This window comes from Echinops telfairi, unplaced genomic scaffold, assembly GCF_000313985.2.
Source record: "Echinops telfairi isolate 266 unplaced genomic scaffold, ASM31398v2 ScPeMD7_7424;HRSCAF=8462, whole genome shotgun sequence".
NCBI classification, from domain to species: Eukaryota; Metazoa; Chordata; class Mammalia; order Afrosoricida; family Tenrecidae; genus Echinops; species Echinops telfairi.
The window spans coordinates 71,758,979-71,782,891 of record NW_022111324.1 but is presented as its reverse complement, the minus strand read 5'-3'; the positions used below and the strand labels follow the sequence as shown (position 1 = coordinate 71,782,891).

Sequence of the window (23,913 nt, the reverse complement as noted above, 5' to 3'; positions counted from 1 at the left end):
AGCGGGGAGGGAGGGGGAAAATGAGGAGCTGGTGCCAGGGGCTTAGGTGGAGAGCAAATGTTTTGAGAATGATGAGGGTAATGAATGTACAAATGTGTTTTACACAATTGATGTATGTATGGATTGTGATAAGAGCTGTATGAGCCCCTAATAAAATGATTTAAAAAAAACTATGTTTTTCTACAAACCTTGTTTTGTTTAAGTAATCACACATTCAACCCCCATGTTCCTAATATTGATACTCTAAGCTTACAGGGTCAAGCATTGGATTCATTCTCTGTTCCTCTTTTTCTTCTTCTTCCTCTGTGCTATATTCTTCCATGATATCTCCATCGGCAAAATGGATGATCCTTTTGGGAGTAGTCCTTTTAGAAGATCCGCTATTCTCTACTTGTAACTCCTGGGAATTATCTTTTTTCATAAGGGAAACAAAGCAAAACAACTATTAAATGAAAAACAGAAACCTTAGGGCAAGTTGCTCAGGTCAGTGGCAACTATTTAATGGGAGGTGTCCATGGGTGGTACAGAGAGTTCAGAGATAATCACAGCTGTGATCTCATTGATTTTTCAAATCCAAGAAAGGGATATCCGTTCTGTAATAAAAAAGAGAAGAGGCCAAATTAGTTAAAAAAAACGTCAACATTGACTCTTTCAAACAAAAATTTAAACAGTAATCTCTTACTTCCTGTTAACTACAATTCCCCCAACTGCTATTGAAAAGAAGTCATCCTTCTGCAAGTTTTTCATTCATGACAATAAATATTGAGATCCAATGTGGGTAGGGGTTAGCGTACAAGTTTTACATAGTGTAGGAGAAAATATTTTCTAAATGTTTATCCATTAAAGGACTTAGGAAGAGCCCTTGTGGCACACTGGATAAGTGGTTGGCAGCTATCCAAAAGGTTGACAGTTCAAACCCACCAGGCACTCAGAGAAAGATTTGACAGTCTGCTTTTGTAAAGATTTACAGCCTTGGAAACCCTATGAAACCATTGCGCTCTGTTCTATAAGGTTAATATGAGCTGTAATTGACTCAATGGCAACAGGTTTGGGTTCGGGTACTTATATATCAAGAACTACTACAATTCAATAGGTAAAAGGTAAACTACTAAAAAATGGAAAAAATACACTTGGCCAAAGAAGTTTTTTTGGTTTTGTCTTGAATTGTGATTTTAGCAAAAGTTTACAGAGCAAATTGGTTTCCAATGCATGTTGTGTCTGTAGTTTGTTCATGTGTGGTACTGATTGCTGCCCCCACAATGTCACAACACACATCCAACTTCCTCCCAGTGCTTACCATTTCCTGTCAGCCTTCTTCCCTATCCCTTCCTACCTCTGAGATTGATCCTTAGACAAATGCTGCCCTTTTTTTAAACTAATGTGGTTGATTGTTCTAAGAAGTGGAGACCTTTCTGCTGTTATTGTTAACCTTATAGGTGCACCTATCAGCTGAATTAAACCAGTGGGTGAAAAAAAAAAATAAACCAGTGGGTGAGTTCAAATCCAGACTTGAAGGATGTCTAATGCCCATAGTCCAAGGGATTCTACCAGTTTTTATTAGGCCATTAAATTTTTTTAAAGTTTTTAAAAAATTATTCTCTTCTAAAAAAATTATTATTTTCAGGGGGTTTCCCCATATTTTTCACTTGTTTATCCAGGACCTTTTAATGTGATTCGCTTTTAGAACACTAGGTAGTCGTAACCAGGCCAAGTAGTTCTTCTAGTCACAGGTTGGTGGAGTATGAGCATTAGCCTCATTAGTCTTTTGGACTAATTGTTTCCATGAGGCTTCAACTTTCTTCACTCTTCTTTGCTCCAAACAGGAAGAGACTAATTGTTGCGCCTTAGATGGCTGCTCACAAGCTTTTTAGGAGCCCGTTGCTACTCACCAAAGGATGATGTAGAACACAGTCTTTGTAGACAACTGACTTTGATGTCCCAGGAGATTATGGTCCTGAGACCCAAGCCCATCAATTCTTTCCCTCGAGGCACGTGGTTATGGCTAAGCCATTTTCATAACTTTGCCTTCTGTGTGTTCCACCATATTTGTGGACAGATTTGCAGTATATATAAATATGTATGCAACTCTATTTATAAAAATATATAGATATGGATACACAGATATTCTTTGGCGTAGTCTCTCTCATTAGCCTTCCCACTCCTACTCACTTTGGACATCTATATATCCACTTATAGACTATTGTTACCAATGTTATTGAAGAATTGGGAAATTAATAGTATTTACTTCTGTTGTCTTTAACACTTGTACTTCTTCCAGTGTCTACCTTTTTGTGCTGATTTACCTTTTATTGCATGTTTAACTACTTTTAAGCCAAGTTGATATTTGTCTACCCTCTAGTTCGTGGTCTCCACTTCTTTCTCCAACCCATAGTACCCTTCAAAAAAGTATTCTTTCTGTGTATAAGTATTTCCTTGACATTTTACAGGAGTGGTCTCGTACAATATTAGTCCTTTTTTGATTGACTAATTTCACCCAATGTCCTGTAGGTTCATCGGTGCTATGAAATGTTTTGAAGATTTCTCATTAATCTTTAACATTGTTAAGTATTCCCTTAGGTGTATGTACTATAGTTTGTTTTCCATTTATACACTTATGGGGGCTTAAATTGTTTCCTTTTTTTGCTATTTTGAATAATACTATGACCAAGTGAGAGCTATGGCCAGTGGTGGAATTTCTGAGTCATATGGTGTTTCCATTTTCAACTTTTTCTGTCGGTTTGTCGCACTGTGGTGGCCTGTGTGCTGCTGTGCAGCTGGAAGCTATGTCGCTGGTATTTCAAATGCCAGCAGGGTCATCCAGAGTGAACAGGTTTCACCCCCCACCCCCACCCCCCTCTGAATTTTAGTTTATGCTTAAGGTGTGTTTTTTTGTAAACAGCATATTAAAGACTGGTGTTTTCTTATTCATTCTATCAGTCTTTCTTTTCTGACTAGTAAGTTCAATCCATTTGCATTCGGTGTTGTTACTGCTAGGTATGGTTTCTTTGCCATCGTTTAAAACTGTTGCTATTGGTTTCATTGTTCATGATATTCTCTGTGCTTTACATCTTTTGTTTATGGATTTTCCTGTCAACATTTTCACTGCTGTCTCTGTTTTGACCTTCCTTTTTAAGAGGATTATACGATCTTCCTCTTTTTTCTTTAGCTGAGGTCTTAACTTTTTCTTTGATTTGTGTGGTTTTCTTTCCAAAGTCAAGATAGTTTGTTATCTTTGGGGAATGATTCAATAACTTCTCTGTTAGACTATTTATTGTCAACTCTATTTCCTCTATGGTTGTTGCTGCGGTCATCTCCATTGACAAAATGTTGTCTGTGGGGTGGGGGGTGGGGGGATGGAGCGGAGACCCCACTATCATGATCCCAGTGCTGCTTCCCACCCTGGCGAGACGGGAGCATGTACATAGGCCCAGGCAAGAGATACAACTCACAACACTTGGACCCCAGGAACAGGAGTGGGAACAGAGAGAACACAAGGGGAGAGGTGGAGAGGGAGGGGGCGCCGATCGCAATGAATGGCACCTAACCACACCCCCCATCCAGGGGAAAGTACAGCAGAAACCAGAGGGGTATGGAGACAGCAGTTGGTGTGAGATTTGAAAATAATAACAATCTATAATCTATCAAGGGGCCACAAGGGTTGTGGGGGGAAAAAGGGGGAATAAGGAAGAGCTGATCCCAAGGGCTCAATGGAAAGTAAATGTGTAGAAAAGAACAATGGCAATATTTGTACAAATATGTCGCATACAATTGATATATGGATTATGACAAGAGTTGTAAGAGCCCTCATAAAATGATTTTTAAAATAAATAAATAATGGGGGGAAAAGAGAAAAAAATGGATTCCCCCCGTCCCACAAACACACAAAATAATGTTGTCTGTCCTTCCTTATTTTGGCTGATATGGTTCTGTTTCCCTTTGTGTACTACTTAAGTAGTGTGTTTTCTTCATAATACTGTATAACTGTAGGTTGCTCTCTGTTGTTATTGCTGTTGACTCTCTAGCCAAAGAACTCCTTTGAATATTTTTTGTAAGTGTGGTCTGTCTTATTTTTTTTGAGGTTTTTTTGTGTGTGCATATTTTAAGTTTCTTTCATTTTTCCTTATCTGAAAATCATTTTGGGGGGGTCATATTTAAGGGATAAATTTGCTGGGTATAAGATACTTGGTTGATAGTTGTTTTCTTTCGAATTTTTGAATATATTAATTCATTGCCTTCTTGCCTGCATATTTTGATAGGAACATCTGAACTTATCCTCATTGCCTGGCTTTCTTATGTGATTGTTTACCTTGTTGCTCTCAGGATTGTTTCCTGTTCTCTGAGGTTAGAAAGTTTGATGATGATGTGCTGTGGTGATTTCTTTTAGGATTAACTGTGTTTGGGGTTCTCTGGGATTCTTGAATAGTCATTTTGTGTACTGTTATAGTATTAGGGAAGTTCTCTTTTAATATTTCTCCAACTATTTTTTCCATCGATAATATATCTTATTTCTTGTTTTAGGCCAGATTGACTAGAGAAACAACCAGAGACACTCATATATGTATAAGAAAGAGCTTTATATTAAGAAGTAATTATTTATCAAAAAAACAGCCCAGCCCAGTCCAACTCAAGTCTGTAAGTCTAACACTAGTCCGTAAGTCCCTCTTCAGACTCATGCAGCCACGTGCAATGATGCAGAGTGCAGGAATATGACAAGTTGGTGGTGGGTGCAAAGATGTGTGGATCCAATGGCTGTGGTAATATCTCCAGGGCTCCTACAGCAACCAGCAGGAAGGTGAAGGCAGAGAGAAGGGGGTGGGAGGTTCCCAGAACCCTTCCTTAGGAGAAGGCCATGCCCATAAGGAGGCACTATCAGGCTGTGACCTGATTGACAGGCTACACTTCACCCCTACACTTTTATTTTATTTTTAGCTCTACATTTTTATATAGCTTCTAGTTGATATGAAATGATGTAACTACCATATTTCTGCTCTGGGATGTTTATGAAAATAAATTGTTCCTTTTGATAGTCTCACATAGATTTCACAGGTTGGCTTCAGTCTTTTGGTCTGTTTTACAGCTTGATCTTGTATCTCAGTTTCCGGAGATTTGTCTTGGAATCGCTGATTCTTGATTCCATTGTTTCAATCCTTCTGCTTTTTTTCTTTCAAAATGCTATGCAGTTCTAATATTTTAGTGTTTGCCTTTTGAATTTCTATTTATAGTTGTTGAATTCTTTCTAGTTTTTCATTTATTTTGGCAGATTATTCTTGTAGTGCATTCCTGAGTGCCTCTATGATCTCTTCTCCTTTGTCTGTATTTACGTCAAAATGTTTCCCAGCCTCTTAAAGCATCTCAGGATCAGTGCCCTAAACTTCCTCGTGGGGTGATCTAAAGCTTTCTCCTGCACTGAGACCTGCTCCAGGTCTATGTCTATAGGTACTCCTCTCATGAGTCATTTTCTCGTGTTTCTGGATGTGTGCAGTGATTGATTATTGCTTCGGAAGCATGGCATGATTTTTGTTTTTGTTTTAATCTCTCTCTGGCCACAAAGCAATCTCCACACACTTATTGCAGATCTCGGTGAGACAAAGGTGGCCCGGTAGTCCAGCACTAGCCTATCTCAGCAGGCCCCAAACGCAGGAAGACAGTAACTATTGCTCCTGTCAAAATCCTGTTTCAAAGCTGGCTCTCAAGCACCCAGGGACTGCTCGGCAATAATCAGCACAACCAACATAAAGAGGAAGAGAAGAGAACGTCCAAAACACTGCACACATGGCTGCCCACGCTGCACTCACTGACTGCATGTCACAGCAAGGCCATGATTCTATTTGAGTGAGGTCTGACAAACAGGCAGTGATATCATTTTGAATCCAGGGTCTGAAAAGAGACGCCTAAGTTCTCCCATGTTGATTTATCGCCTGGTACAGGGCCACCTAGATATACACACTATGTGGGTTGGTTTACCTGCTCCATGCCCAGGGAAAATTCGACCATAGTCCAGTCCCTCAGAGGCCCAGCCTAGTTTTGAGAATCATCCCCCTGCTGTTCTGATTTCCCCCCATCCATCCAGAATGCCATGAGGATATCCCAACCCTCTCAATTCTATGGTGCTGGAGCCTGTGAACTTTCCTGCCTGAGTTTGGACTCAGTCCCCTCCCAAGACGATTGGGGGAGAAACATTAGTGTCCTCTATGGTATTAGCTAGGGCAGGGTGTGGAAAAGAGGCAAAAACTCACAGCTGTTCCTGGAGAGAAAGATGAGGCTGTCTGTTCCTAAAATGTTTAGTATCAGAAACCCAGTACAGGGTCACTAAGATTTGGAACTGACTCAATAGCTGCATGATATACATTGTGCATGTGTGTGTGTGTGTAGAGCGTATATACATAAGAAGTACATACAAGAGTTTTTCAACAAATGTGTGGATAATAGAAAGATAATGGGATCTCTGTCAGTTTGTCTGACTATGGGAAGTAGAAAGTAATCTGTAATCTGTGCCACTGGTATTCTAAATACCAGCAGGGCTATCTATGGTGGACTGGTAGCTGTAGTTTCCACACTCCAAGACCAGGCAAAAAGGCCTGGTAAGCTACTTCCAAAAATAAGTCATTGGTAGCCACATGGAAGAGAACAAAGTATTCCCTGACCTACTGAAGGATGATAAGCCCCTAAGGTTAAGGCCACTCATACTAGGGTCTTAATGACATGGGTGGACCCTGGCCTGCTGATGTGGCACAATTCAAGATGAGAAGAAACAGCTACAAACGTCCATTAATAACCCGAACATGGAATGTACACAGTGAGAGTGAATCTAGGGAAATTACAAGTGATCGAGATGAACTAGCACATACAGATCCACACCGTAGGCATTCGTGCACTGAAATGCACTAGTGTTGAGCATTTTGAATGACAAATTCAAGAAAAATGGCCTCAAGCTCCTTGTCAGAGAACATTTCAAGATTTATCTTGAAGTACAATGCTGTGTGTGATCTGATATGTCCTCTACCGAGATCTATTTCTATGACACATTCAGATTTACACGTAAGCACTAAACAGAATAATGAAGACATTGAACATTGCTACCATCTGCTGCACTCTGAAATGAGTCCAACAAGCAATTACTTTGGTAACTCCTGGTGAATACATGAGAAAGTTGGAAACAAAGAAGATGGAATGGACCAAAAGGTCTTGGTGACAGACAAAAAGGTCATAGAAGTTTGCAAAACCACCATCTTATTCACTGGCAAAGCACTTTCAGCACTAGACACGGCCATCATTATCAACTGCTGGAGAGAGCTGTGCTGTGTGTGAAGCCAGCTCTGTCTGCTCTAAGCTAGGTCCCTGGTTGTACCCAGGCCGCCCTCAGGGTCTAGGAGGGGAGGGGGTGTGTTGGTGTCACTAGGTACAGTTTGGAGATGGCATCGAGAGAGGTGAGCATTTAGCAGCCCAGAAGGAAGTCATATCTGAGGTCAGAGGAGCCCTGGTGGTATAGTGGTTATGCACTGGCTGGGATTGGGCAAGGTCAGCAGCCTGAAACCACTAGATGTTCCTTGGGAACAAGCGTCTTTCTACTGGGCTTTTTATTCCCATAAAGAGTTACGGTCTCAGAAAGTCACAGAGGCTGTTCTCCCCTGCTCTACGGGGCTTCCATGAATCCGCAATGACTCAATGGTTTGGTCTTGTCTGAGGTCAGGTCATTTGCCAGCAAACCAAAACTATGACCTCACTTCCTTTGTGATGGAGTACATAGAACTTGAAGTCCTGGTAACCACGCCCCCACATTCTAGAGCCCCCACCCTGCTCATTTCTGTGCGGACATTCCACAGAAGAAAGTGGGGTCCTAGTCTCTGACACATATGGATTCAAGCATTGAGTTTTATTGATGCAATGACATTAAATATTATAGGCAGACTGCGGATCCTTCTGAATTCCTACTTCAGAAAACACGGGCGTTTGGCCTCCAAGAATTGTAAGGTAACGCAGGGTGGTCCAGGGTAGGTCAAGCTAGGCCAGGCCACCACTGTGATCCCACCCAGGTAGCCCCACATCCACACCCTCAGGTCAGAACAGCCCCCAGGCCATGATAGCCCTTGTCCTCCTGAGGTCCCTGGTAGCTGGGCGGGAGGACAGGAGAAAAAAAGGCTGGTGGCTGAGGCAGGGTCTATTTGAGAGGTGAGTGGGGTCAGGGTGGGATCAGAGGAGGGGAGGGAGTGATGTGAGGAGATGTGGGACGGGCTGGTGATGAGGAAGATGCTGAAAATGCTGCTGCTTCACTCCATTACTCTGTGAGGGCTCCCCAGCTCCATTCACAAGACCCCATCACCATCACTGGATGCATGGGGCTCAGCTTGACCTGGACATGGGGAGTGGGGGAGCCTAGTTTATCAGGCTGTGTGCTTACCAGTAGTCATGCCTTTACCCTTATGCCCCTCATAACATAGGATGATGAGACCAGGGTGTCCCTGTTTAGATCAGGGCTATAAAGGAGGATAGTGAGGGGGATCACAGCCTGAGTTGGTATTCCCTCTTGGGCCTTCTTTGAGCTCGTTAGTCCTGCATGGCACAGACCCCCCCCATGGTCCTGATCCTGGCATTACAGCCACTCCTGGCCTTGTGCCAACCCCCTACTCAGAGCCTGCTCCATCACTCATTGGAGTATGACTTCTCACTCAGAGGTAGTGATTTCTCTCAGTGGCCTGTGGACTCAGTCTGAGTTAGATGGTGTGGTCAGTCCATCCAGCGTGTGGTGGCTGGGAGCTTCTCCGATGCCCAGGGAGAAAGGGCCTGAAGGGGCGGAGAGGGAAGAGGGTCTCTGATGCCTCCCTGGCAGCCCCCTTGCACTGTCTGTACAGAATCGTCAGGAGGAGAACATGAAGGAGGCCCAAATGGGGTGTGACCTCCACCCGCATCCAGAAGTTCGGAAAAGCTGGCGACATATATGCGTGAGCACAGGGGTCAGGGTCTTACCCCAGGGTTTCCTGATGAGCAGAAGGGCCCTGAGGCCAGACAGCACCCCAGAGACCCCCAACTCCCAGAGGGCTTTAACCTCTTCAGCCCCCTAAGTCTTCCTACAGAGGATTCAGCCACCCCCCTTCCTTCCTGCCTACACAGTCCCCTCCCAGGGCTGCCCAGGTGCAAAGTGACTGCCACCTGAAGGTCATGAACTACCCTTTCCGACTGTTGTCCTACTCCCACCAGCCCACGTGTCTTGTGTAGATGTCCACTTTTGTGTCATGTGGAGTCTTGCAGAGTCCACCACCATGACCCCTTAATGTCAGGAGTTGGGTCCTGACTCACAGGCAGAACATTCCAGAATGGAGACCAGACCCCGCTGTGATTGAGTTTTTTGTGCTGCTGGCCCTTGGTGGATGGGTTGCTGCCTTTCAGTGGGCCTGCAGGGACACTGTGCTGTGTCCTCAGGACCCACCCAGAACAGACTCCCAGGAGTGGAAGGCTGGGACAGGGGAGGACAGGGGCAGTTAGGATCGCTGGTGCCAGACGCCAGCCCCAAACAGCTGCGGCAGTCAGGGATACCAGCATGCTGTGGTGAGGGCTGTGTCCCTGTGTGGGCTCGGTGTCCTGTGTGAAGGTGCGCTTTCATTATTGCCAGTCTGCTGTCAGGATGGCCGATGGGCCCTCAGCATGGCTTGGAGGTGCTGTGGGGCTGAGAGGCAAGCTCACCTGCTAGTCCTTTTCCAGCCATTGGGATTCACCCTTTCTGAGTCACGGACTCAGCTCCTGGGAATTCAGCTGTCACCATGGCTGGATATGGGACTCTTAGCTTCAGGTCTGTAAGCCCTCGGAATGGATGCCCTGGGGTGGTCTTCGCTAGGCACTGTTTCCAGCTGGGGAGGGAGGGAGCCTGTGCCAGCACTTGTCCTCTGTGTCAGGAGCAAACCAGGCCTCCGAGGCCGTGTCGTGGTTGACCCTTCTGGGCTCTGACTGCCTGATTTGGAACAGATACTTGACTTCACTAAGCCTCTGCTTGCTCTCCTGTTGAGAGGGGTGTTTGGTGAGGACTCACTGGGATTGCAGGGAGATGCCAGGGTTACTTACTTATCAGCATCATTCAGGATCCTAATATGGTTCAAGATCCCTGACCTCAACTTCTACTGGAAAACCCCAAACTGCAGAAGCACTAATTTTGCCACAAGATACATCACAGGGGAGACCTGGTCGTAGCTCCAGTCTGCAATTCGTCTGGTGGGTCATGCGGCTGCCTCTGACAGTAGGTCCCTCCTCTTTCCCACTGCAGTGCACCCATCCATCAAAACAGGTTGTCCAATACAACACCCGCCTTTCTAGACTGGTTGGACTCCTCATTGAGGACTTCAAGAATGGTAGCTCATGTTTCATGAGGGCTTTCATCAGAATCTATCCCACGTTTACCACCACCCCTCAGGTCCTCGACTTACTATTTGAAAGGTGAGTGCCCTGTGGTCCACAGTACAGTGAGACGCTGCCTGTTTGCCCCTCTGAGAAGTGGGGAGGGGGTGAGTGGGTAATAGAACCAACCTACCAGAAATGCATCAGACCCACAAGGAACAAGCATGGAAAGTGTGCCCACGCAGCCTGGCTCTGTACAAGGGGGTGTGCAGAGCATGGGGTTCTCATATTTTCCATTTACATCTCCTTCATCTGCCATTTATAAATTGAGGCAGGGGTTACCTTTATGGGGGTCTCATCCTTGCTGTAGCCAGTACAACCTTCCCAGGGGGCTCCCTGTGTGGCTGCAGGTCCCAAGATGCTGGTGATGTTCATTCACTCAGCAAGCATCTTTGCAGCCCTACTGCTGCAGACACTGGTCGAGGCACTTAGCACCACTCAGAGAACAAGCAGACGGCAACCCCTGCCCTCCCGGGCCTCCAATGTAGTCAGGGAGTCAGGCAGGACCAACAGCTTCTTCAACGGGGAGTGTCCAAGTGACGCCCTCCTGCCTCCTCTAGATATGCATGCAGCTGCCCGATATCACCGTGGTTTGGATGCGCGCAATATGAAGTCAAAGAGTGAGTGGACTTTGGTGGAGAAAGAGGGGCTTTGTTTCACAAAAGGGTGGAGCTTGGTGTTTGGTCTGGGGATGGACAGAGCCTGCTGCCCACATCAGTCCCCTTGGAGGAAAAAGTTTAGGGGCACCCCCCCGCCCCACACACACACACGAGAAAAACTGCCAAAATAGCAGTGGTTCCTGGGAATCCTGGATTACAGAGGGGAGTCCAGGGCCCAGAGTAAGCCGCTGGAGAATCTGTGCTCCACAGTCCCCTCCGCTCTGCATGCCCATTCCCTATTAGAGACCCCAACCAGCATGTATAGGCAGAGCCATGTGGGGACTCAGCTGCTCATGGACCATTGTCCCTCTGGAGAACCGTGTCACTGGGAGAAGAGACCCTGGTGTGTGGTGTGTGTGTGTGTGTGTGTGTGTGTGTGTGTGTGTGTGACAATTAGGCAGCATGCTAGTGCAGGAGCTGTTGGCCTGTGCAGGCTGGGAAAACGAACGGACTCCCTGTGTCTCTCAGCATGAGATCATCACGGAGCATCCTGTGTGCTGTGCTTGGAGATGTACAGGCAAACACACTCCGGCCTTCCCTGGGAAAGTTAACTTTTCAGTGGGAAGGGTCCAAGTGACAGACTGCGATGTTGTCCAGGCTTCCTAAGGAAGGAGAGCTGGTCAGACCACTGATGGAGCACTCCCTTGCCTCAAAGCTCTCTCCTGGCCCCCACTTTGTGACCAGGCCTGGCACTCTCTGGAGAGCGTTGAGATGGGCATGGGACTGGCTCCCAGAAGGGCTGGGCACCCAAGGCTGCAGCCCCTTGCAGGAGGGCCTGGTAAAGGCAGTGTGGTGAGCAAGGCTGGGCCTCTGACCCTGCTTCTCACCCCTCAGAGCCATCTCAGACCTTCTAACAACCTGGCTGGACAAATATGTGGATGATTTTGACCAGCCTCCTGAATTCTACAGTCTGAAGGTCCTGCTCGAGCATATCAAGGCCAGAATGCCCGGCTCAGCCCTTCAGATCCGGGTCACCCAGCTTTTGGCTGAGCTGGAAGAGCAGGCGAGAATGAACGAAGAGCCCCGTGGTAAGGAGCGCAGCCCGTGACTGCCTGTGACACTGTGAGGGAGGTACTGATAGTGCCACCCAGAGAGGACTTCAGAGCTGGCGTGGGCCCGAGCTCAGAGTCCTCTCAGACTCTTCTCCTGGTGGACCGCCGTGGGAAGCCTTCCTGCGCTGGGAGCATTGGGAGCGGGCGCCACGGCAGTTTGCTGGTTTGGGAAAAGCACAAGGAAAAGCAGTCACATTGGCGATCTTTCCTCCTCTTGCAGATGCAGCCCTCCCTGCAGAGCACCACCGAGCAGCAGCTCCGAGAGCCCCTGGTGATGGTGCTTCTGCTGCAACATCACCCCCACAGCAGGGCTCATCCCCAGGGGCCCCCCCAACAGCGGGATGTGTGGAACCAGAGAGAAAGCCTTGTGACCAGCTGGAATGCATTCTTCTGCCATCCGCAGAAGCGTCTCATGCCTGTCCTGATGGAGGGGACAAACAGAAGACCAGCATTGGTGTTCCACGTGACAAAGGTCCTCCCCCTCCCACTCAGGCCTGGGGCCCCTAGGCCAAGCTACTAGCCATACTTCCTCCCAGTAATGCCTCCCACAAAGCTAAGGACCTTCTATCCTAGAACAGGGCACCCTAACCTGACCTGATTGGGACTGTTGGGTTTTTTGTTTGTTTGTTTTTTTCCTAGTGCATATATAGCATTTTCACTCATAGATTTAGATTTCACATTAAACCACGTTTGAAATCTGTCTCAAGTGTTTCATATCATGGGGTTATACAGTCTTATTCAAGCAACACCAGTATCTACTTCCAGAACATCTCTATCACCGCACACAGGAAGGTTGTCCCCGGGGAACAATCCTCTTCGCTCCTCTCCCTCAGCCTCCAACAACCGTGGTCATATCCCTCTGTGTGTGAAAGTTCGTGGCTCTGGATTTCTTGGCCAATGTAAACATGCGGCTCCATGTCATCTAGGTTCAGCCCTGTGACAGCTGGCACTGTACATCATGTGCTCCAGTGCTCAAGGGTCTTCCATTGCTGTGAGCATCACGACCAGGGTTTGTGTGAGTGCCTATACACAGGACAAATCCCACGTGAGGAGGACGTAGATGGGAAGGATGAGGACCCAGTAGAGCTATAGGATCGAGAAGCAGACAAGCAATGAAAGCTGAAGAGGTGGGAGAGGCCTGGAGCATTCTCAGATGGGGTAACAAGGAGACAGGCAGGGCCGAGGGAGGGTCAGCCCCAGTATGGAAGTGAGAGGGAGTAAGAGCCAGGACAGCAGCACCAGGCATGCTGGTTGGGAGATAGGAGGGCCCCAGAGGTGGCTGAGTAATGGTCAGTGAGGAGGGTTTAGGAGTATTGTTTCAAGCTGGTTCAATTTGGTTCTACTCCCTGCCATGGTAATTTGCATGTCCACCCCAGATGAACTCAATCTGAATCTACAGTTTCACAAGATCCTCAAGTGCTTCCGCATACATAAGAACTGGGAGTGGCCAGGAGAATGGCCAGGTCCCAGGAATGGGGAGGTGATAGGGATTGGAAGGGAGCCCAGGTGCAAGTAGTGAATTGGGTGGAGTCAGGAGTGTACTCACTTGTGTGAGAGAGGGAGAGAAGCATCAGGGGAAGGCAGAGCCTTAGTGTGAAGGAGGCAAGAGGACTCAGAAGACGGCACAGCTTCTTTGGTTAAAGAACGAACAGCTGGGAAAGGCTGGAAGTAACAGGTGTGCAGAACGGAGAGGCCCAGGGCCTCAGCAGGCTGCCCAGATGTGAGTCCTGTGGGATTTGAAAGGCTGTAAGCATCATGCTTCAGAACGTGAAGATGAGAGCAGCAGGACACTGCCCAGGAGGGGCTCATGGACGGTTTGCTGGAGTCAGGAAGCAGCCCCACAGAAAGTATTGCGTGTGGACATCAGTGTGGTTAAAGGGGGAGGGGCCAGCAGATGCTCAGTATGAGGAGGAGGTGGGATGGGCCTCCAGCCCCACCCTTCAGCCCACCTAGGTGCCCAGCCATTATGTTTCTGCGAGGCCAGGGCAGACAGCGAGGTTAGCCTGAGTACTCTGCACAGATGCAGGTGCGGGTGACATCATCAGCTGGCAGTGCCCGAGGGCCATGGGGAGCAGTGGGCCTCACCAGCTGCCTCTGCCTCCTGACTGAGGCCCACTGCCCTGAATATGTAACAGGACAAGGGGCAGCCCTAGAGGCCATCTCTTTCCACTGCCTCAGAGTGGCCACTGACCTCCCACAGGTGCTGCCCTCTCCAAGAGGAGCTAAGAACTGGCACAATGATTATGGGGCCGTTCCTCTTCAATTGGTCATTTGCGTCATAATAAGCCATAGGATTATCTGGTTTCAAATGGTCAATGCATCTCAACTCATGGATGCCTAGGACATCGCTCTTTGTGTGTCCCCTTTCATTTTGGACAGCATCTGATTTTCCTAGATTCTTACTTTGTTCCACGTTGTGGTGATTAATGGATGTCTGCAGCTGCCGTTACTGCTGCATCATCAAAGGAAGGTCTTCAAAGCTTTTTCCCATCCACATCATTGTGGTTGACTCTACTTTGAGGAGGCAGCTCTTCCCCAGATGTATTGTGAATGCCTTCCAACTGGGTGGGCTCATTTTCCAGCACTATATCTAACAATGCCCAATTGTTATTCCTAAGATTTTCAGTGGCTATTCCATCTTTTGACACTACATGTGACAATGCTGCGCTGTCATTCATAAGGTAATTGGACTGTTTATTCTATTTTCATTGTATGTTGTTAGTCTGGAAGCTCTACAGAAACCTCTTTCCCACGGTTGATCCTGCTGATATTTAAAATATCACTTACAGAGCTTCCAGCATCATGGCAACATACAAAGCACTGCAATATAACAAACTCTATGGATAGGTGCATAGGCATTCAAGTTCAAAGTCTGAAGATCAGATGCTAAGCTGGTGGCATTTAATGACTCATGTAGCTACAACAGTTGATGAACCCAAGATCAGAAGACAAGAAGCTACTGGCTGCAGAGGCGAAGTATCCATGGTTGACAGGTAAGATGGCGGTCTACTAGAGAGTCCCAGAATGAGCAGATAATACAGAAGGTTATCGGCTCAAGTACAAAAGACAGGAGGTCATATGATGACCCAGTGCCAGAGGTCAGTCCTAGCTGAAAAGGGAAACGTTTTCCATCGTGCCTTTTTAAAACAAATGAAATACTTTTATTGGGGACTCTTACATCTCATCACAATCCACACATTCACTCACTGTGTCAAGCACATTTGTACATATGTTGCTATCATCATTTTCAGAGCATTTTCTTTCTATCTGAGCCCTTGATAACAGTTCATTTTTCTCCCTCCTTTCCCCCCCTCATGAATCCTTGATAAGTTATAGATTATTATTTTCATATCTTACATCATCCTCTGTCACCCTTCACCCAGCTTTCTGTTGTTTGTACCCCTGGGAAGGGGTTTTATGTTGATCCTTGTGATCGATTCCCCCTTTCTCCCCTTACCTTCCCCTTATTCTCCTGGTATTTCTATTCTCATTGTTAGTCCTGAGGGGTTTATCTATCTTGAATTCCCTGTGTGGGCTCTTATCTGTACCAGTGTATATCCTCTGGTCTAGTCTGATTTGTAAGGTAGAATTGAGGTCATGATAGTGGTGGTGGGGGAAGCATTAAAGAACTAGAGAAAAGTTGTATGTTTCATCAGTGCTATACTGCACCCTGACTGGCTTGTCTCTTCCTTGTGACCCTTCTGTAAGAGGATGTCCAATTGTCTACAGCTGGGCTTTGGGTCTCCACTCCAAGCCTTCCTCCCCCATTCACATTGGTATGATTTTGTTCTGGGTCTTAGATGCCTGATCTCATCGACACCTTGTGATCACACAGACGTGTGCTTCTTACATGTGGGCTTTATTGCTTCTCAGCTAGATGGCCGCTTGTTTATCTTCAAGTCTTTAAGACCCAAGACACTATATCTTTTGATAGCCAGGCACCATCAGCTTTCTTCACCACACTTGCTTATGTACCCTTTTTGTCTTCAGCAATTGTGTCAGGAAGGTAAGCATTGCAGAATGCTGGCTTATTAGAACAAAGTGTTCTTGTGTTGAGGGAGTACTTAAATTGAGGCCCAAAGTCCACCTGCTACCTTAATTCTAACATATAGATATCAGTACATAGATCTATTTCCCTATTGTTTTATATCTAGATATCTTTACATATGTACATGCCAGTATTTAGGACTCTATAAATGTCCTCTGCCTCCTAGTTCTTTCCTCTATTTCCTTTTAATTTCCTCATCTCACTATCACATTCAGACTTCATTTGGGTTTAGCAATTCCTCACTGTTAACATTGCCCTTGATTAAGCCCCACTAGGCATCCTATACCCTTCTCTCCATTGATTTTAGTTCACTTGTTGTACCTTTGTACCTGGGTTGGTTGAGCCACCTTCCTTTCTCCCACCTTCCCTTCTCCTGCCCCCCCCCCCCATAGTGCCTTCTTATATTGGAATCAAGCCATACTCCTAAGGAGATCTCATTATAGGATTACAACTATGTCTTAACTGCTAAAGCATTGAGAATCCTGGCATAGCCAAGGGGACACAGAACTTTAGCTCTTACAGTCCACTCCTTGCCAAGTTGCCAGTCATGTGCATTTTCTTATACCATATGTCATCTCTAAGGATAGTTGTAAAGTCATACCTTCACCTAACATAAAACCACACTTGCACATACAACTGAAAACATACTAACTAACTCTACTGACATTTTATATATTGTGACTGAACCAAATCAAAATAGTTAATGCATACACACTGGATGAAATACATAGAACAATTACAGTTTTCATATCTGCAACTGATCAAGTGGGGAAACACCAGCTGCTCCATAGAAGATGAGGCTTTCTACTCTTACAAAGGGCTACAGTCTCAGAAAAGATCTCCTTTACACTAAAGGTATAGGGGTTTTAGTAAAGTGTGGTGAAGAAACTACACGGTACCCAGCTATCAGAAAAAACAGTGTGTAGGGCCTTAAAGACTTGTCTTCAAACAAAGAACCATCAAGGGAGATGTCAACTAAATCCACAAAGAAGCACACCAACCTCTGCAATCCAAGGATTGTAAAGAATAAAATCCAAATCTGAAGGAGGGAATAGTATTAGAGCTTAAATTGTGAACACCTCATTTGTAGAAGGCAATGGATGATAGTTGGAAGCCCAAAATCCATTTGGAGGGTCCACACCTGGATTAAGCCTCTGATGAATCCCCCGTGACCAGTGTAGAGACGTGAATAATCTTGTTATCAGGCAGAGAGCTCTGTGAAGTTGATTATGGCAGATGTAGTTCGGTTAAAATATAATATCCTATCATTTGATCTCCCATTTGATCCATTTTAAAGTTCGTTCCATTTAAAAAAGAAAAAAAATAAAGAAATACACATGGATTAATTAATTCTGGTGAATTCCCTCAGACCATTGAGCAGGGATGTGAATAGCCTTGCTATCATAGTGTTTTGGAAACTTAACTGTATTTAACTTAACTGCAGCTGCAGTTAAGTTAAAATTTAATACATATCATTTGATCTCCCTATTGATCAATTTAAAATTTATTCTAGTTTTTTAAAATTTTATACTTTTGGATTGATTCTGTTTTGTCATTTTTGTTAGTTTTCTGTTGTTGGATATTTTGTATGTTTTCCTGTCTATGAAATCCCAGATCCATAAATATAGAAACAGTAATGGGATTAATAGCTTTGTAGGGCTATGCCGGGGCGCTCATAACAATGAGTGCAACAAAGAAGAAAATGCGCTAACGGTGATTGTGATGATGATTGTACGACTCTCTTTAACATGATGGAACAATTGAAATGTATCGTATGTGAATTATTTAAGCCAATACAACTTCTTAAAAAGACTTAAAAAAGCAGCTGGAACACAGAAATTAGCAAATATGAATGGAAGGAAGATTGAAACCGCACGGTGTTAAGTTCCCAGGGATAACCTCCACCTGTCTCTGGTCGCTTCTGTATGAAGTGCATACATTTATGGCAATCCTTTACTTCCTAGTTGCAAGCATTATTTAGCTGAGAGGTTTTTTTTGGATCCAGACTATTGTATTGTGAACAATACTGATATTTTGTTTGTGTGTGTGTGTACTTTAAAATAAAGATGAACTCTAAAAAAGAAAAAAGCTTCTTTATAGTGTTAAAAAGCAAAGATACCACCTTCAGAACTAAGGTATGCCCAACACAAACCACGGTATTTTCAATCTTCCCATCTGCTTGCAAAAGGTGGACAGTAAATAAGGACAATCTAAGAATGAGTGTGTTTTAATTATGGTGTTGGTGAAGAATACTGATAATGTTGTCTCTACGGTGAATCAGAGACATATATAAACCATATGAATGGATTTGGGGCTCACACTTCATTCTAGCCCTAATCTAAGAACAATTAGACCTTGGTCCTACTGGATACTTGCCCTCATGAAGAGATCACTGAAGATGTGAGTGTTATAGCAAAGTGTGTTGAAAATACTAGATGGTACCTGCCTGGCTATATGAAAAAATAGCATCTGAAGTTTTAAAGACTTATCTTCAAGCAAGCAGCCATCTAAGTGAGGTTTCAACTAAGTCCATGTGGAAGAAGCACATCAGCCTGTTTGACCCAGGGACTGGAAAAAATAGACTCCAAATCCAATGGAGGGAACAGTGTCCAATCTTAAATTGTGAACACTCTGTTTGCAGAAGGCTATGGATGACAGTGGAAGCCACAAATGCATTTGCAGGCCCACACATAAATTAACCCTCTGAACATAGTGCAGGTATGTTAACTGACTTGCTATCAGATAGAAAGCATTGTGAAGGCAGATATAGTTAGGCTATCATGTAATATCTTATCATTTGATCTCCTTTGAACCCATTTAAAAATTGTTTCTATTTTTAATATTTTATTTTCTATTTATGTCTTTCTATGTTTTGTCTAGTCATTGTTGTTGTATTTCTTTGTTTGTTTCCCAAGTTTGGTTTATGTGATTTTCTTTATGTGAAACCCAGGATATGTAATTCCATAGAGACAGTAACTGGATTAATAATTACCTAGAGTCATGGCAGGGGAGGTTGAGGGGAAATGGGAAGCTAACAACAATGCCTATGAGAAGAAAATGTTCTGAAACTGATTGTGGTGATGATTGCATAACTCTTCTCAATATGAACGCATGATTAAATTGTATGATATATGACATACATGACAATAAAGCCTTTAAAAAATTTCAATGTAACCAGGAAGAGGGACCTACTGTAACCAAAAGAGAAGAGGGAGGAGCAGAGCACATACTTCCAACCCTGGGTCCCAAAGCAACAGAAAGAAGAAGTCTTCCTTTGTAGCTGTTGCCTTGAATTCAGACCTCTAGCTTCCTGAGCCATGATAGAATATTTCTGTTTGTTAAAGTCAAAATGAATGAAATAATGCGATTAGAATGCACATATTCAAAACCAATAGAAGAAAACAGAAAATAAACACTTCATTCCACAGAAAGCAGAAAAGCTGGGGCTGGTATGGGGGAATGGTGGAGGTGAGAACGAGTAAAAGGAAAGTGTGATTACAGAACCACTAAATAAAATGTTAGAAATAAGTCCAAATAAACAAAATAACAATTTATAAACTATCAAGGGCTCATGAAGGAGGGAGGAGCAGGGAGGGAGGGGAAAAATGAGGATCTAATGCCGGGGGCTTAAGTGGAAAGAAAATGTTGTGAGAATGATGAGGGCAATGAATGTACAAATGCGCTTTACACAATTGATGTATGTATGGATTGTGATAAGAGTTGTATGAGCCCCTAATAAAATGATTTTTTAAAAAGTCCAAATAAGTTATTAATCATAGTAAATGTAAATAAATTATGTCATTTATTTTTAAGACTTCAAAGCAAACCCACTGCCATTGAGACCACTCTTACTAACTGGACCCTAACTAGAGTTTCTAAGGTTGAAATCTTTCCAGTTGATGGGTTTGAACCACTTACCTTGTAGTTAAACCAGCACTTACCCAGTTGTATCACCACTGCTCCTGAGAAATGGTTTCCCTGAAAATGACCCCCAAAGTCTTTTTAAAAATGAATATTAGTTTAGTTTGATCAGTTAAAAAAAAAAGTCTGCCCTGAACATTACGCTTTCTCTTACTCTCTCTCAGTGTTGCGACTAGGTACCAATTCAACAGTCTCTACATGTACAATCCAGTGGCATTGATGACATGTGGGGGAGTTGTGAAAGCCGCCTCACACTCCTTTCTTTTCTGAGTTGTTCCCCCTCTTCAGCATCAATTCACTGCCTCGGAAGATTCCTGTCTAATATTTCAAGTTGCTGTTGTCAATTTGACCCGATAGTTGGTTCTGAAAAGAGCATAATCCTCAGCGCAGCTATTTCTTTACTTGTTAAGATGAACGATTGCCTGGTTTTCAGAAGACTTCAGGGGATTTTGCATTAAGGCAGTGTTTTTAAGGGTTCATCTACTGTCCACAGCTCTAGAATGTGTAGAGCCTAAGAGAACTTGAAATGCTCTGCCATTTCCCCCACTGCCATCAGGCTTCTCCGGTGGAATGTATGATCAAAATGTTCAGTCATCGTACCAACCACTTCTAGTCGCATAGCAAAGAAGGCGGTTGTTCATGGTGGTAATTAGTCACTGGCTTAATCTATTACTCCTATACCCTTTGAAAGAAGTTTGTATGGAGAATCAAATTGACAGCAGCAACTCAAAAGATTAGATAAGAACCTTAGGGGCGTTGAGTTTATGTGCGCAAGGGAAGAGCAACTCAGAAAAGGATGGCGAGAATGTTTGTCCTGGAAAAACATCCAGGCCATGGCATTGTGCATGCAGAAACGACTGAACTGGTCTATGTTTTGTATATAAACCGGAAAAATAAATTTTTAAAGCATTACTTGCTGATGAAATTTCAATAGGCAATAGAAACACGATTGAACACACATATCCTCATATATCTGTGCATGCCTATGTACATATAAATAAATTATCAAATCTTCTTAGTGCAATCCTGAATTTAGGCCATTGCCAAAGGCCAGAGTTGCACAAGATCTGTCATGCCTGGCAAGCTGGTGCCTCCTCTCAGGCTCCTCTGAGATGTGAATGGTACACACCGTATCCCACACCTTATTTAAACCCCATCTTAAAGCCTTACTTAAACTGTTGTCAAGGCGTAGTGGAGACCCAAAGCCCATCGGTAGACAATTGGCCATCCCCTTACAGAAGGACCACAAGGAAGGAACGAGCAAGCCAGGGCAACACAACATTCCTCTAGTTCTTTAATACTTTCTCCCCACCACTATCATGACCCCAGTTGTAGTATTAAATTACAAATTGGCGCTGGAGGGTGAAGGGCCAGCCCCCACCCGCTGCTACTACTATTACTACTACTCGGATTCAGTAATACTACTTCTGGGTTCAGTAATGCACAATATGTACGGTTGAGATATTTAAGTATTATATTAGAGTCATCGAGAGCATGAGAGATATTACAATAATACAGTCAGACACGTTACATGGCAACATTGCTCACCTCAGCCCAGCTTAGTGGTCCACGTGGAGAGAGGGGGAAGGGAAGGAGGGAAAGGGAACAAGGGAGAAGGGGAAGAGAGTCAGAGAGGTCAGAGTCCAAGAGGTCCGACTCCGACTCCCACCCTCTATATTGCTGACCCGCACTATATAACTTTTGGGGGCATGCCAGCCCACTAATTACAGGTAGACACATACGTCACAGGGAGGGGTTACACTATAGGGTACCCAGTAATGAGAGGATGGTCTCTGGGTCTCCATAGGAACCATTATCTATAGGGTGCAAACCCCTCCTACAGGAACCAAGCTAATGGCCTTAGGCTCCAGAGAGAAGTAGTCCATTGTCTCCAGCAGCAGGGAGCAGGCCCAGTGCAGTCTGGCAACTGATCGCCCTCAGGGGGGGAATGCCTACGCATCTGACCTCCCCCCACACCCAGTTCTAACATATAAATCTGGCTCGATCGAAGCATGTACACTGGTATAGATGATAGCTCTCGACACACGGAATCCAGGACAGATAAACCCCTCAGGGCCAATAATGGGAGCAGCGATACCATGAGGGGAGGGGGAAGGTGAGGGAGAAGGGGGAGAAAAGAGGAACCAAACGAATGATCAACATATTAAACCCTGTCCCCCATCTCCCATGAGGGGGACGAACAACAGAAACATCAGTGAAAGGAGACCACGGACAGCGTAAGATATGAAAACAATAGTAATTTCTAATCGATCAAGGGTCGCAAGGGTGGGAGGGTGAAAAAAAGCTGGAAAACTGAAAAAGACTGAAGTAGAAAAATGACAACCTATGTACAAATGTGCTTGATACAATGGATGTTTGGATTGTTATAATAGCTATAAGAGCCCTCAATAAAGTGATTTATAAAACAACAACAAAAAAATTGCTGCCAAGCCAATAACAACTTGTGGCAGCCCCCCCATGTGACAGAGTAGCGCTGCACTCTGTAGTTTCATTGCTGGGTTGGCTGAGGTGGATGGCCAGGCTGGTTTTTGTTGGGAGGCACTTCTAGGGGGACTCAAACCTCCAACCTTTAGGTGAGCAACCAAGTGACTGAACCTCGGGGCTTCCACCCTTAGTTAAGGGAACCTGGGTATGAAATAGAACTCGGTCCCATTTGGCTTCTGATGCCAAAGAGAAGCACGGGGAGGGGGAGGGGTTTTAATTGGGTATTTACAACAATCTGCTAAGCACAGTATCACTGTGAAAGTAAAGACTGTCGGTGGAATAGAAATAAAAGGTGGTTCATCTTTTTAAAACTGCATTCACAATACCATCAAAAGACAACCCGAGTCTCATGCCAGCGAGCAAGCAGGAGAGCGCTGGGGTGCACCAGCAGGCCATGCCTAAATCCAGGGACCTTGTTTCTTCAAGCTCCTCTGGCAGTGATGCCCATGGTGACATCGAAAAAAAGCTAAAGAGGAAAAAGCAAGTTGCTCCCGAACAACCTGCCAAGAAGTAAAAAACTGGGGAAACTTCCAGAGCCCTATTTTCCTTCAAGCAGAGCAGCAGCAGCAGAGATGATAACAGTGCAGATTGGCAAAATGCGGTATGTCAGTGTTTGGGACTTCAAAGGGAAAGTCCGAATTGATATTAGACAATGGATCAAGAAGGTGAAATAAAGCCAGGAAAAAAAGGTACTTATTTAAACCCTGAGCAGTGGAGCCAGCTGAAGGAACAGACTTCTGACACAGATGGGAGAATAAGAAAACAGTAGAAGCCGAGCAACTCACCTCCATAACAACTCTGGCTTTCCTTCTTTCAGACCTCTGATTAGTGTCGTATTTGGTGTGGAAAGTAGTAGAACGTTTGGTGCTAAACGTTGTTTGGCAGATGATAAATCAATGAAAGAAACTGAGCCGAGGCCACGCAGAGCCTGTAAACACGCTGACGTGGAAGTGTTGAACTCTCGTGTGTGTCTAACTGGGTGGAACATGTTTGAGTTATGGGAAGGTCTGATTACACACACACACACACACACACACACTGAACATTCAGTCAACTGGGTGGAACATGTTTGAGTTATGGGAAAGTCTGATTACACACACACACACGCACACACACACACACACACACGCGCAAACCACACAACTGGCTCACCCCCACTATATTCCAGTGCAATGATATTTGATGACTCCGAGAATACCAATCTCTCTTCCTCATGATAATCATAATGTAAGCATATACTTCTTTGAATTCAGAGGGCTTTTAGAGAAGCAGGGAGAAAGATCTGCAGATAAAGACAGGGTCAGAGACCAAGACACAGCTCACTGTTGTGTGATAGTTTTCTGCC

The 23,913-nt window shown here is 44.8% G+C and overlaps 1 protein-coding gene and 1 pseudogene across 1 annotated transcript in view; one reads left to right on the top strand and one right to left on the bottom strand.

The window, feature by feature from the left end:
• Window positions 1–421, bottom strand: part of FAM177B (family with sequence similarity 177 member B) — a 70,893-nt gene extending 70,472 nt beyond the window's left edge. Inside the window, exon 1 of the mRNA XM_004700156.2 lies at window positions 254–421. Coding sequence (XP_004700213.2) covers window positions 254–421 — 168 coding nt within the window. The remainder of the gene's footprint in view (window positions 1–253) is intronic.
• Window positions 422–22,962: 22,541 nt separating this feature from the next.
• On the top strand, window positions 22,963–23,337 carry LOC101646541 (annotated as a pseudogene).
• The last annotated feature ends 576 nt before the right edge of the window (window positions 23,338–23,913 follow it).